Consider the following 19,855-nt stretch of genomic DNA (forward strand, 5'->3'; position numbering starts at 1 on the left):
TGTGGCATTCTCGGCCAACCCATATGATTCCAAATGCTCTCTGGTGCACACTGTTCTAAATCTTCAAGAGAATCAGAGGTTAGTAACATATCATCAATACAATGGAACAGGTTCACTGATGTTGGGTACTTCCATTTCTCTAAGTCTCCCACAGCCAGCCAGTGACATATAGTTAGGCTATGCAGGTACCCTTGGGGAAGGACCTGGAATATCCACTGTTTCCCCTCCCAGGTAAACACAAGTTGACCTTGACTCTCATCAGCTATAGCTGTAGAGAAAAAAGCATTAGCTAAGTCCACTACGAAGTGCTAAGTGCCCAACATTGTGGTAAATTGGTCTATCAAGTCACAGATCAGTGGTATGGAGGCATGCAAGGGTGGCATGATTTTATTGAGTTCTCTGTAGTCCACCATCATCCGCCATGAGCCAGCAGACTTCTGAAAAGACCACAGTGGGGAGTTAAAGGGACTATGAGTGGGCTGTACAACACCCACTTTAGCCAGCTCAATGATGGTAATGCTTATTTCTTCAGGCCACCTGGTAGACAATATTGTCTCACAGCTGTTCTCCTCCAAGGTGCTGGCAATAACTGTAAGGGATGCTTCACATATCCCCTCACAATGGTCTTCACCATACACACTCAGGGACAAAATTCCCACACAGAGGTTTGCAACATTAGGCCTTGTAGAATATTTATCCCCAAAATATATTCCATGATCGGGGATACACACAGTATACATCCACACAAGGAGCCGTCCAATTTCCAAAAGGACACAGCTTTTACCTTAACTGTTTGGCTGCCATAGTCATCAATTTGTGCACTAGGACCAGGGAACTGCTCCAACTTGCCACAAAGAAGGCTGCCTTCGGCACTGTTGGCAACCAGAGCCATTACTCTCTGCACTAATGAATTGACCAGTGAAATGCAAGTTCTTCATGGGGCCTCTGGTCTCCACTTGGGTTCTTCAGGAGGGCACCTTGGCCTGAGCCCTGTTCAAAGTGGAAAAGGGCATCTGAAGGAACATCCTTGGGCGCCATGTAATCTTTAACTGAACTGTATCTCTTGCTGTGGGTGTTTCCCACACTTGGTAAACTGCTGCTTCAGTCTCAGTTCCTCCATAACTCTAGGAGTGTAGCACTGGGCTGTTTACCAATTTTATTTCTGTCAATTTCCACTGCCAGAAAATTGGCCCACATTTGTAACCACGTGGCCTGGATGGGGACTTTACCAGCTTGGCCCTCCTTCAGGGTGTTCATATTCCTGCTTCCTTTTGCCTGGCGTTGCCCATCCACTTCTCAAGTCCTCCCTCATAGATGGGGTGTCCCATGTAGGGCTCAAGAATAGCATTCAGGGATTCAAAAGAGGTAAATAAGGCATTGTTCACTATGCCCCCATTGGGGCACATTTTTCAAAATGCCATCTTGCATGCTGCCTGTAAAATGCTCATCATCTAGACCTCAAGTATTTAGGTTAAACATAAGACTGTTTCATGCCTAGCTGTCTCACAACTTGGGTTAACTCGGCAAAAGTATGCCACTTATGGGTTCTAGGAGTTCTGCCGCTTCCGTCTACACAGTGCAGATGGCAGCATTAATCCATTCCACCAGGGCATTTGGCTAGGTATCCCCTGCATGAGTCGCCTAGCATTCTATAATCTTTGTCTTAACGAGGGTTGAGTGGTTATAGATGCCCACCGTTCCGTGTCATCCCGCGGAACAAATAATACCTTCCACTCCTGTGTCCCAGAGTCACAAAAGCCATGCTGCCAAGGGTTCCCCTTGCTTTGCCCAAATTGCTTACCCAAGTTAACCAACTCCACCTGGGTATATGGTGGACAAGTTGTGAACTCAGTCACATTGGGGACCCCTTGAGGATGTCTGCTCCACCCCGGGGGGCCACAGGCTGTTCATGTTTCACCTTCTGCTGTACAATGGGCCAAGCTAACAAGCAGCGACCCAAGATCTGATAACGTTCATCATCACTGTCCCTTAACTCTTCATTGCCCTAGGCACTGGGTTCATCAAGGCCACTCATCTCTTGCTCCAGTGTACATATACTCTGCTCTCGTTCTTCTTCCTGTCTCGTCTCTGTAATTTGGACACTTGGACAGCTTGCCTGCAGGCACTATTCATATTAGCCTTCAGAGGAGTCAGGAAAATCCACCCCATAGTGCCAGAAGCAGTACATGCCACTTTGTCCGGCAAACGGGAACTCGCCGTCTGTAACATCTTTTCAAGGCTATCCAGTGACCTGTCTGCCGCCTCCCGGTCTTCCATCAGGGCCCACATGGAGAGGACCACGGCCACCAAGTACCACATGCTATGCCGTGGCCACTGGCTTCCTCCATCCATTGGAGCCTCAGGCTCCCCTACCTGCTAGGTATCCTGCCCATTATGCTAATTGTCTCGCTGATTACTGAATCAACAACAAGCAACAAAGCTGGAAGAAAATGTGAGGAGCCATAGGAACTGCAGACATGCTTTATTTGCAGTGGCTGATGCAGCAGCAAGGGATGTTTCAGGTGGGCTTAATATTGGTATACAAAAACAAAGGTGGCAATCTGGCAGGTTATTGCATCACAATGCACGTGTGCATTGCTATAGATGATCTCAGCTGTTACATAACCACGTAGTTGTTTTTTACACGAAGGAGGGCAAGAGAGCCTGACTATCGCCATCTTGACTACTTACCATTTCTCTACACAAGATCATTTCCATTTTAACAAAGCCTATTTTGACCCCATCCTACTCTCTGCAAAGGTCCAGCATCACTTCATGTATTCTTTAAAATGGCACTTCCATACAGTTTTTTTCCCTCACAGTCATGTGTGTACAGAGGCTTGTTTCCCCTACCCTATCTCTATACTTTTGTAAAGTGTGGCCATTTTTAAGGTGAAAATACTGTAACTTCTGATCTAAGTTTGTGTGGGGGGGGTGGGGAGGGGAGGGGCGGTGAGGGTTTGGGGAAATGAAAAAGAATGTTTTAGAATTATTTGGATATCAGTATTGACATTTATTTCCATTTCTTGTAATGATGCCATATTTATGCAATAAAACAGTCTTCGTTAATCCCTTGAAGAATAAATCAGTTTTATTCACCTAAAAAGCAAATCACTGACTTTATTTAAAAATTAATTTCACCTTTTTCATGGGGAAAACCTTTAAAATTTTCGGACTTTCAAAAGAACCTCCCCTCTTGTCATAGAGATTAGTAAATCCAGGTGGCAAAATCCATGCTACTTCCACAATATCTTTTCTATACATTTTCCCTTTTTGAAAAATTCTTCCTTTTGCTCTTCACTCGACTTCGTTATCCTTCGACCCTCCCACCATATTTACTCCTCCTACAGGACCTCTGTCCGCAGTAGTAAATAGTTTTTCCAAGCAGTTAATTAACAGCTTTGGGTAGACACTGTGAAGCCCCGCCCCATAGGAGGAGCTAACACAGTCGGACCGAATTATGTGGTCGATCGTTAACAAATAAACGCTTAATCTTTTTAGGGGAGCTAAACACACTGAACTGAAACACACACAAAGGACCAATCAGAGGCCGCGGTTCCCGGAGCTCGGGGGGCGGGGCTGGGCAAGCGCCCTCCCACCTCCCAGCCTCCGGCCGCAGCTGTCTGAGCCTCGCGGGCTTCGGCAGGCCCCGCCCGCCGATCAGACGCGGCGGGATAGGACGGCTCTCTCCCTGCCTTCTATTCGGTTGCTGGGAGAGGGAGGGCGGGGGCGTGGCCTGAGGTGGGGCTCGCGGGCCCCAGAGAAAGGCTGGGAGGCGAGGGCGGGCTGGATTCGACGAGCGCCGCGGCGGTTGGCGAAGCGAACCGGGCGCAACCTCCCCGATGCGAAGAGCAGTCCCCGCTGACAGATCCTCTTCTTCCGGCCGCGCCACCCGGGAGGCGGGTCCCCGGGGCCTGAGGAGGCTTCCTCGGCCCGCGCCTCCGTCCCTCCCTCTCCTGCGGGTCAGCGGAGCGGCCTAGGAGGAGGAGGAGAAGGAGGTCTATCGGGGGCGGCGGCGGGCCGAGAACGCGCTCCCCCTTTCCCGGCGGCAGCGGCGGCGGCGGCGGGGGCAGGACAATGGAGGTGGCTGTGGAGAAGGCGGCGACGGCGGCCGCGGCCGCTTCGGCGGCAGCCGCCGGGGGGCCCTCGGCGGCGCCGAGCGGGGAGAACGAGGCCGAGAGTCGCCAGGGCCCCGACTCGGAGCGCGGAGGCGAGGCGGCCCGGCTCAACCTGTTGGACACTTGCGCCGTGTGCCACCAGAACATCCAGAGCCGGGCGCCCAAGCTGCTGCCTTGCCTGCACTCCTTCTGCCAGCGCTGCCTGCCCGCGCCCCAGCGCTACCTCATGCTGCCAGCGCCCATGCTGGGCTCCGCCGAAACCCCGCCGCCCGTCCCCGCCCCCGGCTCTCCGGTCAGCGGCTCCTCGCCGTTCGCGACCCAAGGTGAGAGGCGGGAGGGGAGGGTGGGGTGGGGAGGCCGGCGCCCCGGGGCGGCGCGGCGACTCGCTGTCACGTCGCCGCCGCCCGGGGTGCTCGGCGGGGGAGGGGCGAGGAGGGTCTGTGCTGGCGGCGGTGACATGGAGGGCCCGCGCTCTCTGCGGCGTCCGCGCGGCCCGCGAGCAACTTCCCCCGGCGCTGTGGACTTGGCCGAGCTGCTGCTCCCAGCCTCCCGCCCCGCAGCCTTCTCCTCCCGGCTGCGTGGCCCGTGCAACCCGTACTTTTGTAAACCTCAGTCGGAGCGCACTGTTGTCTCTCTCCGGCCCTTTGCCGGCTGCATCTAGTTAACCGCTACCCTCTGCCTCCCCGCAGCTTTGTCCAGGTGATCCTAATCATCTCGTCTGTACCCACGTTATTTGAGCTGGCGAGGGGAAGGGAGGGATGAAGATGCGGTGGTGGGGACTTTTCTTTGGTTACATATCGTCTTCTGTTTTTTGGTTTTTTGTCTTGCGTGTTTGGGGTTACTTACCTTGATGAGCCCTTAGTTCTCTCCGATGGGGACAAAGGAACTAAGAGATGGTGTTTTCTGGTGCTTCTCTTTGGGGAGATTTTGTTCTGAGACGGTAAATGGTAAAGACAAATAGAAAAAAGTGATTTGGATTGCAGCATTTTCTTGGATTTTGTGGACAGCAGCTGGAAATGTTGAAGTTACTGTTCTCTTTGTGGTGTTTGTTATCGTATAATGAGACTTTTGACAGGTAGGTCCCATTGCTAACGTTAACAGGTTTTGAAACACAAAGTTGAAGTAAGCACAGTAAATTGTTTGTAGTAGAAGAATTGAGGTTTTCAACGTTTACATGGCGAATATTTGAGCACCTCCCTTTAAAAAAGACAAAGTAAACGGAAACAATTCGGTTTTACATATACAGCCTTTTTAAAAGGGACTAGTTGATGTAGTTACAGAAAAATTGCTAATTAAATAATTGAGCTAGATCAAAGAACACATGAAATTGATGCTTTTAAATAGGTTGCAGTGTTAGACTCTTGATTTATTTATATGTAAGGAACAGTGTCTAGTTGAAAGACAGTTTCCATGAGTCTGGCTGTTTCTGCAGAGCTTGCCAGGGGAGGTACTGACTGACTGCCCTTTGTTTCTGTTTTTAAAGGATGTTTGTATAAGGAAAAGCCTTGTATGGTAGAGACCGTGTCTACCATCACAGCAAAGAGGAACCATGTATATGGTGCAATAGTAACAGATCAATGTCTCCTGGGGTAGAAGGCAGGCATGCTTATTGCCCATCATAAAAGATTAGGGTTCCCTAAACTTGGGCTTCCTCTCCTGCAACACAGCCCATTGCTTGTGTTGCTTAAGCAAGTGTCAACTGACCCTCTTCACCTTGCCAGGTGAGAACTGGGGCTCTGGGAACCAGTGCTGAAGTGTTGATGCTTTGGCTTATGTTATTACTGGAAGTAATAAACTGCCCTTTGTCTCGGATTCACCAGTCTCATGCCTTCTCCCAGCTTCCATGGTAAGCTAGTACTTTGTTAGTTTGCAAGTAGGGTAAAAATCTCAGATCCTTCATGCTAATTTGCTCTTGACATGGCCCACCTGTTGGAAAGTTAGTACAGGTGAAACTTAAATTTTAGTTCTTAATTTTTAGACACATTTAAGGGTTGCTTTTATTGATATTTTAAATGTTTAAAATGGCCAGTAGCCAATTAGGATCTGAATTTTGCATAATTCTAGAATTAAGATGTATTGTGTTCCAGGGCTTGAGATTTAGATCTGAATGAATGAGAACATGAGTGATAAAAGCTCTGATCCTCAATTCTGAAGCAAGTTTGCAATTATAAAGTTCTCAAAATGTTGCAGTCTCCAAATATTTTTTATCTTTGTGTTTGTATTGTAAGCCAGAGTTCAGGAAAGCTTTTAAATTGGGAGGTAATGTTTTTGTTTTTTTTATACTGAGGAAGATGTCTTTTACAAACCAATACTTCCGCATATATTGCTAAAGAAAAAAAGTTAGGATTATCTTCAATAAATTAAGAGTACTATGTTGAGTCTTAATAACTTGAATATTTTCTTCCTTCCTCTCTCCTTGCAGACTTATTCTAATACTAGCTGTAGCAAAAGTTAATAGACACTTTATTTCAGAACCACAGTTAACCCTTAAGCAGCACGGTTTGAACTGCAAGGGTGCACTAATACACAGATTTTTTTTTCAATAGTAAATACTAGAGTAGTACATGATTTGTCATGGGTTGAATCCAAGGAGCAGAACTGGCATGGGGAAGGTCAACGGTAAGTTATATTCGAATTTTTAACTGCACAAGTGTCAGCACCCCTAACCCCCAGCTTGTTCAAGGATCAACTGTAAATAAGGTTCATTATCTCTGTTCTTCTTCTCCTAATGAGCTTGTGGGGACAGGCATCAAAGGTCAAACCACAATCCTGTCAGGAGCTAAGCAAGTAACTGAGATGGGGAACTAGAAGGCTTGGGTAAAATAGGGAATGGTGGGAGAGAAAGGAAGGGAGCAAACTCTACTTAGCTTCAGCTGGTTGTCCTGTGATAGGGCAGGACCAGGGTTGGAGGATCTTTAATTTTTAATGAGAAGTCTGAGGTCTGGAGAAATGTAACATTTATCTAGTATTAAATATTGGCAAGTAATTAACACGTACTCAGTGTGGACTCTTTCTGTAGGCCAAACAAAACTAGTTTTGTTGAGGCCACATGTGTTGCAGTTAAACTCAGATTTACATCTAGTCAAAGCTATGGTTTTTCCAGTAGTCATGTATGGATGTGAGACTTGGACTATAAAGAAAGCATAAGGATTTAGATAGGGGATTTTCAAACTTTCACTTTACTAGAATCACCTGGTATGCTTGTTGCAAATAGTTTTCTAGACCTCTCACCCCAGAGAACTCGGTATGTCACAGCTTTACTTAAGAGTTCTAGATAATCATAAACCCTAGTGGTTGGGTTTTGTTCTGTGTGTGTATGTGTGTGTGTGTGTGTGTGTGTGTTTTAGTTCAAACTGTATTATTCCAAAGTACAGTTGCTCAAAGAGGATTCTTTAGAAAATGAAGACCAAATTGAAAATGTAGTGTTCTCAGCGCCATCAAACCTAGTTTCCCTTTCTGTTAAGTGCTTTTTGGTGCTCCCTTTGTTATCCTAAATGAACTTTAGGAAGTGTTTTTTAACTTTTTTTTTTTTTTTTAACAAAAATCAACATAATGGTTTGATTGTTGTAAAGAAGAAACAAAGCTAATTTGTAACAACAAAGATACAGTTTTTGTAAATGCTTAGACACAATTCATGGTAGCTGCCAAGCCCATATTGAGAACATTGTTTAAATTTTGTATGTCTACCAGTTAGAAAATGAGTGACCACAAGACTTTTCTTAGTATGCAGTAATGCCCAGGAAAGGGGGAAGAGCTTGGAAAATATTTTCTTTAGATACACTATAATACATGAAATCAGGAGACAAACTGATCTTAAATGTTATAATGTTGTGAAATGCTACAATGTTATTTAATATTTTATAGTGGGGATGTACTGTTCAGCCAAAGAGTAGCAAGCTCTAAGAGCTATTTTTAAAGAAGACTGAGCACACTTTAGAAAGGGGTCACTTTAGTTGTCAAAGGGAGAGTAAACTATGAGTCCATCAGTTCCCTGGCAGTCTGTAACACGTAACCATCAATTCTGGGAGCTGATTTCTTTTGTGAAGTTTGTTCTGAAATATTTTATGATAGAATGTTCTTTAACAATATTGAAAGTGGTATTTAAATTTTTTTCATTTCCAATTGTTGCTTACACTTTGAAATACAATTGACTTTTGTATGTTGACTATATCCCACTCTCTTGCTAAATTCAGTTAAGTCTAGTAGTTTTTGTAGATTCCTTAGGAATTTCAACATAGACTATCATGTTGGTTGCAGGTAGTTTTACTTATTTCTTTTCTTTTTTTTTTTTTTATTCATGACAATTTTCTTCTCTTACACTAGCTAGGACTTCCAGAGAAATTTAGTTAGTTTCAGTATTAAATGAGAAATGACGTTCTTTTTCTTATTCCTGATCTTAGGGATAAAACATTAAATTGGGCACTGTCACAGCAGGGGATGGAGGGTGGTATGAATTGAAACATACACAGTAGCATTGAAACACACACACCACCATGCATAACACAGCTCCTGAGAAGCTGCAGTATAACACAGGGAGCTCAACCTCATGCTCTGGGTGGAGGCTCGAGAGGGAGTGGGCATGGATATACTTATGGCTGATTCACGTTGTTGTATGGCAGAAACTAACACATCACTGTAAAGCAATTATCCTCCAATTTTAAAAAAAATTAAGTTGCTCACCATTAATATGTTAGCTGCTTTGTTTTTTATAATTGCCCATTATCAAAAAATTAACAGGTTCCCTTCTGCTTCAAATGTCTTGAGGGTTTTTACCGTGAATGAATGAAGAATTTGGTCAAATGCATTTTCTGTATTTATTAAAATGGTTATGTTGGTGGATTTTTTTTTTTTTCCTGTTACTGTGGTGACTTACATTGATTTTCATATGTTACACCGGTCTTGAATTCTTGGTCACAGTGTATTGTCCTTTCTGTGCATTTCTGGTTTTGACTTGCTAATACTTTAAGGACTTTTTTTTCTCTTGTATTCATGAAGAACATTGGTGATACAGTTATCTTATGTTCTTACCTGATTTTGGCATCAAGGTAATACCTAAAAATATGGTATGAGGTATTCCCTCCATCTCTGTTTTCCGAAAGAGTTTTTGTATTAATGTTAATGCCTCCTTAAATATTTGACAGAATTCACTAGTGAATCCACATGGGCTTGTTTTCTTTATGGGGAGGATTTTGATTAGGAATTCAGTGTCTTTAATAGAAATAGGGCTATCAGATTTTTTCTATTTTCTTCTTGAATCTATTTCAGTAAATTGTGTGAATAAAAGTATATGATTCAGCTATTTGGTACATTTATTGGCATGAGTTTGTTCATAACATTCTTTTATCCTTTTAGTGTGTTCAGGAGCTCAGTGATGTTTCATCTTTTGACCAATGGGTTGCCTAGAAGTGTGTTAAATTTATAGATGTATGGGGGACTTTCTAGATAGCTTATTTCATTAGAGTAAAAAAAAAATGCTCTGTAGGATTTAAATCTTTTGAAGTTTATTGAGACATTTTATGTCCTAGCATATCATCTGTTTTGATGAATGTGCACTTAAAGAATTTAAATTCTCAGTTTGCCGGGAGTAGTGTTCTGTAAATGTTAATTAGGTCAAGTTAGTTGATAGTGTTGTAAAAATATGTTATATTTTTATTGTTTTTTGTCAGGTTTGTTTTTTGTTTTTGTTTGTCTGCTTGTTCTATTAGTTATGGAAAAAAGAATGTTAAAATCTTCAATCATGATTGCTTATTTATCACTTAATTCCTTTTTTCCAGTTAGTTTCTGTTACAGGTATTTTGAAGCTTTGTCTTACTGATGGATTGCCTGCCCTAACACTGAAATGTTCTTCTTTATCTTTCATACTATTTCATGATATCTGTTGTTGTTCAGTAGCTCAGTTGTGTCTGATTCTTTGTGACCGCACGGACTGCACACACCAGGCTTCCTTGCCCTTCCCCATCTCCCAGAGCTCGCTCAAAGTCATGTCCATCGAGTTGGTGAAGCCATCCCACCATCTCATCCTCTGTTGTCCCCTTCTCCTGCCCTCAATCTTTCCCAGCATCAGGGTCTTTTCTAATGAGTCGGCTCTTCATACCTGGTGGCCAAAGTACTGGAGCTTCAGCTACAGCATCAGTCGTCCTTCCAATGAATATTCAGAGTTGATTCCCCTTAGGATTAACTAGTTTGACCTCTTGCAGTCCACGGGACTCTCAAGAGTCTTCTCCAATACTACAGTTCAAAAGCATCAGTTCTTCGGCACTCAGCTTTCTTTACTGTCCAAGTCTCACATCCATACATGACTACTGGAAAAACCATAGCTTTGACTAAATGGACCTTTGTCGGCAAAGTGATGTCTCTGCTTTTTAATATGCTGTCTAGGTTTGTCATAGCTTTTCTTCCAAGGAGCAAGCATTCTTTTAATTTCATGACTGCAGTCACCATCTACAGTGATTTTGGAGTCCAAGAAAATAAAGTCTGTCACTGTTTCCACTGTTTCCCCATCTATTTGCCATGAAGTAATGGGAGCAGATGCCATGATCTTAGTTTTCTGAATGTTGAGTTTTAAGCCAACTTTTTCACTCTCCTCTTTCACTTTCATCAAGAGGCTCTTGAGTTCTTCTTCACTTTCTGCCATAATAAGGGTGGTGTCATCTGCATATCTGAGGTTATTCATATTTCTTCAGGCAATCTTGATTCCAGCTTGTGCTTCATCTAGTCCAGCATTTCACATGATGTACTCTGCATATAAGTTAAATAAGCAAGGTGGCAATATACAGCCTTGATGTACTCCTGTTATCTTATTATAGCTATCAGTTTTCTTATCTTTGTGTTTAAATTGTATATTTTTTCCATCCTTTTACTTTTAACCTTTATATTTTATCTCTTAGAGGTAGTGTATGATTGTGTCTTGCTTTTTATCCAAGTTGTAAAATTTTACTTTTAATTGTTTAATGTATTTACATTTTAAGTTATTATTAGTATGATCCAGTTTAAGATTGCCATCTTTTTATTTATTTTCTCTTTCTTCCCTGTGGGCTTCTAATATCTTTGTTCCCCTCTCAATCCCTTAGCAGCTGCTCTCTGGTAAACTTCTATAAGTCTCACCCTGCACATGCATGGTAGCCTCAGCCAAGGAATCAGAGAAACCCTTCATAGATTGCGGTACCCTTCCTCTGTGCAGTTCCCTTCTCTCGAGTGCTTACCTATTTCACCACCCAAATTTTCCTCTGGCTTCTAATCTGTGTCCTGCTTAGGCCCTAGTTCCCTGTACCACAGCCAGAATATAGTTCCCAGGTAGAGAATCAAGATATTATAGGGGCTCACTTCCTGAGTTTTCCCTTTTTCAGGGATCACTGGCATCCATTTCTCTGTTCAGTGCCTGAGAACAGTTAACTTCATATGTATTCTTCCCAGTTACATATAGTTGTTCATGTCAGACAAGCTTGTCCTGCTGTTAGTTACTCTGTCCTGATGGACAGTGGATGTCAGAAGACCATTTTTTAATCACATTGCTTTTTCCCTCTCTACTCAGATGTGGTAATCAGCAAACTTTGGTCCTTAGATCTCTAGACTTTTCCCTTTAATTCTTTCTTCTTAGAGACTGCACCAGTTTAAACTGTCACATAGATGCACACGTCTCTTGTATCTTCCTATAACCTTGATCCCTTTCTCAAATTTTACTTGTCTATTTTCAAGTATATACTAGACCAGTAGTCTCTAAAATGGAATGTGTGCCATATAATGAAATAAAATACCTAGTGAGGAAGAGAAAACATTAGAACTTATTCGCATAAATTAAATTTGAAAGTACTTGCTTGTATAGATTGTTGTGGTCTCATGAATAAGCATGCCACTTGGCTGTGTTGCACATACCGTATCATGAAGAGAAGTCAGGGTTGCTGCAAGCCCAAAAGGTACCTTTGTGTGAGTTAGCAATAAGGCTTTTCTTGGCATATATAGCACCTGGGGAATACCTGGCTTAGCAAGTGGTATGTCTATAATCGTCATTTGCCCTTTTAAATTAGGCAGTCCCTGGTGCTGTATCTGAATCTCTCCTTGCCTACCCACCAGATTTAGTTGTGCTTAGAGCCCTGGAAGATTGAGACCTGGGAATCTTTCATGAAAGCAAAAGACAAAAATAAAACTATACACAGCTGCCTTGGAGGTGATGAGATTTCTCTAGTGCAGACTCTTTTGTGTTTTTTTTTCACCTGCAAATCGTTACACAATTTACATGTGCTTGGATAAGCTTATGGACTTTAACTGTCAAAGATTGAAGGTCATGGTAGGCCATTACCAGGATCCTGGTGTAAAACCCTCTATTCTCCATTCCTAGGGAAGTTCCATATGGATGCCACTCAAAGTCCCGTGGTCTCCAGATTCTGAAAAGTCCCTAAATTTTTAGATGTAGGGCACATGTGCCATAACCATTAAAAGTGATTCCCACCCACCCCACCCCCCAAATCTATGGTCAATTCATCTTTGACGAAAGAGGTAAGAATATACAGTGAAGAAAAAGTCTCCTCAATAGGTAATGCTGGAAAACTGGACAGCTACTTGTAAATGAATCAAATTAGAACATTCTCTAACTTCATTTACAAAAATAAACACAAAATGGATTGAAGACCTACATATAAGGCTGGATACTATAAAACTCCTAGAGGAAAACATTAGGAAGAACACTCTTTGACATAAGTCATAGCAGTATTTTTTGGATCTGTCTACTAGAGTAATGGGAATAAAACAAAAATAAGCAAATGGGACTTAATTAAACTTAAAATATTTTGCACAGTAAAGGAAAGCATAAATAAACAAACTGGTAACTTAAGGAATGGGGTAAAATATTTGCAAACAATGTGACTGACAAGGGATTAATTTCTAGAATACATAAGCAGCTCATATAGTTCAATTAAAAAAAAAAAAAAGCTCAAAAATGGACAGAAGGTCTAAAGACATTTCTCCAAAGAAGACATCCAGATGGCCAACAGGTACATGAAAAGATGCTCAACATGGCTAAATATCAGAGAAATGCAAATCACAATCACAGTGAGGTAGCACTTCATGCTGAATGGCCATCATCAAAAAGTCTACAAATAATAAATGCTGGAGAGGTTATAGTGAAAAGGGAGCCCTCTTACTCTGGTGGGGAGAATGTAAATTGGTGTAGCCACTGTGGAGAAGAGTATGGAGGTTCCTTAAACTAAAAATAGAAATACCATATAATCCTGCAATTCTTACTCCTGGGCCTATATTTGGAAAAGGTGAAAACTTGTAATTTGAAGAGATACATGCACTCCAATGTTCATAGCAGCACTATTTACATTAGCTAAGACATGGGAGCAACCTAAGTGTCCATTGACAGAAGACTGGATAAAGAAGATGTGAATGGAATGGAATATTACTCAGTTCTGTTCAGTCACTCAGTCGCGTCCGACTCTTTGTGACCCCATGGACTGCAGCATGCCAGACTTCCCTGTCCATCACCAACTCCCGGAGCTTACTCAAACTCAGGTCCATCAAGTCAGTGATGCCATCCAACCATCTCATCCTCTGTTGTCCCCTTCTCCTCCCACCTTCAGTCTTTCCTAGCTTATTACTCAGCCACAAGAAAAGAATGAAATAATGTCATTTGTAGCAACATGGATGGACCTTGAGGTTATCATACAAAGTAAGTCAGTCAGAGAAAGACAAATGCCATATATGATTTTTATGTGTAATCTTAAAAAAAAAAAAATGATGAACTTATTTATAAAACAGAAATAGATTCACAGATATAGAACAAACTTACCATTACCAAAAAGGGAGAAGGTAGGGGGATAAATTAGGAGTTTGGGATTTAACAGATACACACTACTATTTCTAAAATAGATAAACGACAAGGTTTTACGGTATAGAACAAGGAACTATTCTTAATTTCCTATAATGATGATAATGGAAAGGAATCTGAAAAAGAATATGTATGTATTTTTATATACACTCCAATATTCTTGTCTGGGAAATCCCATGGACAGAGGAGTCTAGCAGGCTCCAGTCCATGGGGTCACAAATAGTTGGACATGACTAAACAACTAACACTTTCATATATATATATATGTATATACACACACACATATATATATATATGTATGTATGTATATAAAAAACACTGAATCACTTTGCTGTATTCCTGAAACTAACACAACATTGTAAATCAACTATACTTCAATTAAAAAATGATAAATTATTTAAAAAAAAAAAAAAGTGATCCCCAATGCAATTAAAAGTGTAGAGATAGTTCCAGTTAAATCTATAATCAAGATTGAGTCCTGTTGACTTGCTTCTTCCCCAGTGACAGAAAGCTGAGCTCTTGGAAATCAGGACTGCTCATACTTGATAATGTCATCAATGTTTTGTAGAGGGATAGATACTTGTCGTTCTTGACACCTGAATATGCAATCAGTGGTGGGTTAGCTGGTGAGGAGATCCACGTTGTGTAGAAAGCTATAACCGTTAGTGCCTGGTTGCTGCCTTATTTTGTGTTTAATTTTTTCAGGTGTATGGGTTGATGGTGTTGTGAGTTTTCCCACCATGCTTAAATTGCTTGAAATCTCATTTTTAGCTATCTTAAAGATAATACTAATTTTGCAAGTATAACATTAGAATAGCCGAACTGACACATTATAGGTTTTTCATCAGTCTTGTTAGGAAGTTAACAGCAGTGACTATCTAGGTCTAACAAGGAGTGGACCTGAAAGTTTCAAAATTAATAAGAAGATTCTTTGAAATTGACATTTACTATTTTAATGATGAACTACGCCTTAAGTGTATAGTACATCTTGGACCATTAGTCCGTAATGGTATGAAACTTTCATGATTAGAAATACATTTAAGAGTATTTCATTCTTTAAAAATATCTTATATTTTTGTGATTTATTATGTACAAGGTACAGTAGTGTTTAGTATATATACATAAACTATATGTAGGGTGCTTATTCAGATATTTGTGTTTAAAACAATGCATGAATATGACTATCAGCTGAATTATCTCAATGTTTTTGCATGTTTGTCTAGTCTTTAAAAACATTTTTCACATTCTCTTTAAAGTTGCAAAACAATCCTATTCCTCAAAGAACTTTGTTTTGATTTCTTTTAATAAAAATAGTTCATAGGTATTCATATTATGGTACAACAAAATTTAAATTCTTAAGTAGTATTATTTAATACTTAATTCTTAATAGGAGTTCTTAATAGAAATTCTTAAATAGCAGTCATAATTACCAGAGTATCTTTATTTTGATTATGGATGGATAGGCTCCCGGGGATCTCTTAACTAAATATCTTCATCACTAAGCTTAGCCAGGAAGACAGCTTAAAGCACTTGATATTTTTAGTGTCTGTCTGTCTCTATACTGATGTATGTTGGTTTCTATTTCTTCCTCTCCTCATCAATCTTCTAGACTTGTCCTGTTGTTCAAGTTCTCCTCCCACTTCCCTGACCCTTCCTTTTTTATCTTCTTGCTGTCTTCTGTTTCTTCTTCTGCTCTTAGAAAATAGAGTGTGGAGATTACCTAGGACAAGCCTTTAGGAATTCTTACGTGTAATGACTGCTGGACTCCCCTTGTGGCTCAGCTGGTAAAGAATCTGCCTGCAGTGCAGGAGACCTGGCTTCCATCCCTGGGTTGGTAAGATCCCCTGCAGAAGGGAAAGGCTACACACTTCAGTGTCTGGCTCAGATCTTGAACTCCTTATTGCCAAATTCAGACTTAAATTGAGGAAAGTAGGGACAACCACTGGACCATTCAGGTATGACCTAAATCAGATCCCTTATGATTGTACAGTTGAAGTGAGAAATTGATTTAAGGGACTAGATCTGATAGAGTGCCTGAAGAACTATGGATGGAGGTTCGTGACATTGTACAGGAGACAGGGATCAAGACCATCCCCAAGAAAAAGAAATGCAAAAAAGCAAAATGGCTGTCTGAGGAGGCCTTACAAATAGCTGTGAAAAGAAGAGAAGCGAAAAGGAAAGATATACCCAATTGAATGCAGAGTTCCAAAGAATAGCAATGAGAGAGAAGAAAGCCTTCCTCAGGGATCAATGCAAAGAAATAGAGGAAGACAATAGAATGGGAAAGACTAGAGATCTCTTCAAGAAAATTAGAGCTACCAAGGGAACATTTCATGCAAAGATGGGCCCAATAAAGGACAGAAATGGTATGGACCTAACAGAAGCAGAAGATATTCAGAAGAGGGGGCAAGAATACACAGAAGAACTGTACAGAAAAGATCTTCATGACCCAGATAACCATGATAGTGTGATCACTCACCTAGAGCCAGACGTTCTCGAATGTGAAGTCAAGTGGACCTTAGGAAGCATCACGACTAACAAAACTATTGGAGGTGATGGAATTCCAGTTGAGCTATTTCAAATCCTAAAAGATGATGCTGTGAGAGTGCCGCACTCAATATGCCAGCAAATTTGGAAAACTCAGCAGTGGCCACAGGACTGGAAAAGGTCAGTTTTCATTCCAATCCCAAAGAAAGGCAATGCCAAAGAATGTTCAAACTACCACACCGTTGCACTCATCTCACACGCTAGTAATGCTCAAAATTCTCCAAGCCAGGCTTCAGTAATACATGAACCATGAACTTCCACATGTTCATGCTGGTTTTAGAAAACGCAGAGGAACCAGAGATCAAATTACCGACATCCACTGGATCATCAAAAAGGAAAGAGAGTTCCAGAAAAACATCTATTTCTGCTTTATTGACTATGCCAAAGCCTTTGACTGTGTGGATCACAATAAACTGTGGAAAATTCTGAAAGAGATGGGAATACCAGACCACCTGACTTGCCTCTTGAGAAATCTGTATGCAGGTCAGGAAGCAACAGTTAGAACTGGGCATGGAACAACAGCCTGGTTCCAAATAGGAAAAGGAGTCTGTCAAGGCTGTATATTGTCACCCTGCTTATTTAACTTATATTAAGTTAAATCATCATGAGAGTACATCATGAGAAACGCTGGGCTGGAGGAAGCACAAGCTGGAATCAAGATTGCCGGGAGAAATATCAACATATGCAGATGACACGACCCTTATGGCACAAAGTAAAGAAGAATTAAAGAGCCTCTTGATAAAAGTATAAGAGGACTTTTATCTTGTGAAAATTTGTTTTTATCTTGTGGAAACTTTTATCTTGTGAAAAAATTGGCTTAAAGCTCAACATTCAGGAAACTAAGATCATGGCATCTGGTCCCATCACTTCATGGCAAATAATGGGGAAACAGTGTAAACAGTGGCTGACTTTATTTTTAGGGCTCCAAAATCACTGCAGATGGCGACTGCAGCCATGAAATTAAAAGACACTTGCTCCTTGGAAGAAAAGTTGCGACCAACCTAGACAGCATATTAAAAACCAGAGACATTGCTTTGCTAACAAAGGTCCATCTGGTTAAAGCTATGGTTTTTCCAGTAGTCATGTATGGATGTGAGAGTTGGATTGTAAAGAAAGCTGAGCACTGAAGAGTTGATGGTTTTTAATTGTGGTGTTGCAGAAGACTGTTGAGAGTCCCTTGGACTGCAAGGAGATCCAACCATTCCATCCTAAAGGAGGTCAGTCCTGAGTCTTCATTGGAAGGACTGATGTTGAAGCTGAAACTCCAGTACTTTGGCCACCAGGCCACCTGACTCATTTGAAAAGACCCTGATGCTGGAAAAGATTGAAGGCAGGAGGAGAAGGGGATGACAGAGGATGAGATGGTTGGATGGCATCACCAACTCAATGGACATTAGTTTGGGTAAACTCCGGTAGTTGGTGATGGGTAGGAAGGCCTGGCGTGATGCAGCCCATGGGGTCATGAAGAGTTGGACATGACTGAGCAACTGAACTGAACGACTACTGGATAAGAATGAACCTGCAAAGGAGACAGACAAGAAGTAGGAGAAAACCAGAAAAATGTAGTATCATGGAAGTAAAAGAAAGTGTTAACAAAGGCAGCAGTGGTTCATAGTGGCAAGCTCCTGCAAGGGCTAGTAAGAGAGGCCAAGAGGATTTTAGGGTTAGAAACGTGGAGGTCTTGCAAAAGTATGTTTTGGTAGAGAGTTAAAAGGGAAAACCATGTTAGGGTGAGTAGGAGGTAAAGAGACATAGATGGAAAATTTACCAACTTTGTAAAAAGAAAAAAGTTTACTTCTGGGTGAGGGAGGAAAGGGATAAGGCAATACCCGGGAAGAAAAAAGGAATTGAGGAATATTTGTTCTTTTTGCAATTCGGAAAGACTTAAGCATTTTATTGTTTATACAATATTTAAAGGTTACTCTCCATTTTACAGTTATTACAAAATACTGGCTATAGTTCCTGTGTTGTGCAATACTGTCTTACATGCAGTAGTTTGTATCTCCTTCCCCTTATCCTTATATTGACCGCGCCCCCCACCCCCCCGCCCCCTGACAGAAACACATATATACTGGTAACCCTAGTTTGTTCTTTGTATCTGTGAACGTGCTTCCTTTTTGTTTTCCGCACTAGTTTACTGTATTTTTTTTTAAGATTCCACATATGTAAGTGATATCATGCAGTACTTGTCTTTCTCTGACTTACTTCACTTAGCCTAACGCCTTCCAAGTCCATCCATGGTGATGCAAATGACAGAATTTTGGTTTTTTATGACTGAGTAGTTTTCCTGTGTGTGTGTATACACACATACCACATCATCTTTATCCAGTTATCTGTTGATGGACACTTAGGTTGCTTGTGTATCTTGGCAATTATAAATAATGCTGCTGTGAACATTGGAGTGCATATATCTTTTTTGAATTAGCATTTTTGCTCTTTTCAGATACATACTAGGAGTGGAATTGCTGGGTCATATTGTAGATCTATTTTCGGATCCATTCAAGTGAGCTACTGAACATACAAAAGAAGACATGTGTGACTGTGTGAAGCCTCTGAGAAGGCAGAGTAGGATTGATCCAAGGCATAGGTAGAGACATTGGTGACTGGATAGGAGAAGAAACATTTTCTTTATTGTAAACAGGAGAGAAGGCAAGAAAAGTCATAAATATAGAAGGTTTCTCTGTGTGTCCTCAAAGTGGATGGTGTTTGCCAGTAAAATGTATTATGATTACAGATCATGTTTGCTGCTAAAGATCAAAATTATAGTGATACTGAAACCGGTTCTGATGTGATGTAGCCACAGAGTGTAGTCTGTACCTGAGCTCATGGCTCTTGTGAGGAAAAAAATTCCTTTATCGAGTTGAGCAGATAATAGAGACCACTTGAGGCTTGCAGCAAGGAAGTTTTTTGAAAAGGAGCAGAGACTTCTGACAGAGATATCAGAAGAAGGTAGAGAGAGTACCCACTTTGTTAATTTGAGCAAAACATTATATACTTTTCAGTTGGCTGCTAAGAATAGATAAAAAGAATACCTCTAGGTTGTAAAAGTTCCACCAGACCCTTTCCCAAGGCATACATTCTGAGATAACTTCAGCATAAAAGATTAGCCTGTTACAACTCGTCATAGGAAACTTCTCTTACAAATATAGGAAAACAATATGAATTATGGAATACTACTGTGGTTTTACACCTTTCAAAGATATTATATAAGAAAAAAAGACAACATCTCTCTGAATAACAGACCTAAAGAAATGGAGATAGCATTGTACCTTAGTCTTAAAGTAGAGATATAATGAAACCTATTTCTACAAGTAAAACAGAATGTTACGTAAAAATAACATAAACCAGAATTACAAAATTTAGA

At 41.2% G+C, this 19,855-nt stretch overlaps 1 protein-coding gene across 2 annotated transcripts in view; it reads left to right on the forward strand.

Annotated features, from left to right (window-relative positions):
* The first annotated feature begins 3,807 nt into the window (after positions 1-3,807).
* TRIM24 (tripartite motif containing 24) overlaps positions 3,808-19,855 on the forward strand; it is a 107,469-nt gene continuing 91,421 nt past the window's right edge. For both annotated transcript variants that reach the window (XM_061165885.1, XM_061165886.1), the window contains exon 1: positions 3,808-4,441. In XM_061165885.1, the coding sequence (XP_061021868.1) occupies positions 4,078-4,441 (364 nt within the window). In that variant the 5' untranslated portion in view covers positions 3,808-4,077. The remainder of the gene's footprint in view (positions 4,442-19,855) is intronic.

The sequence above is a fragment of the Dama dama genome, chromosome 18 (assembly GCF_033118175.1).
Source record: "Dama dama isolate Ldn47 chromosome 18, ASM3311817v1, whole genome shotgun sequence".
NCBI lineage: Eukaryota > Metazoa > Chordata > Mammalia > Artiodactyla > Cervidae > Dama > Dama dama.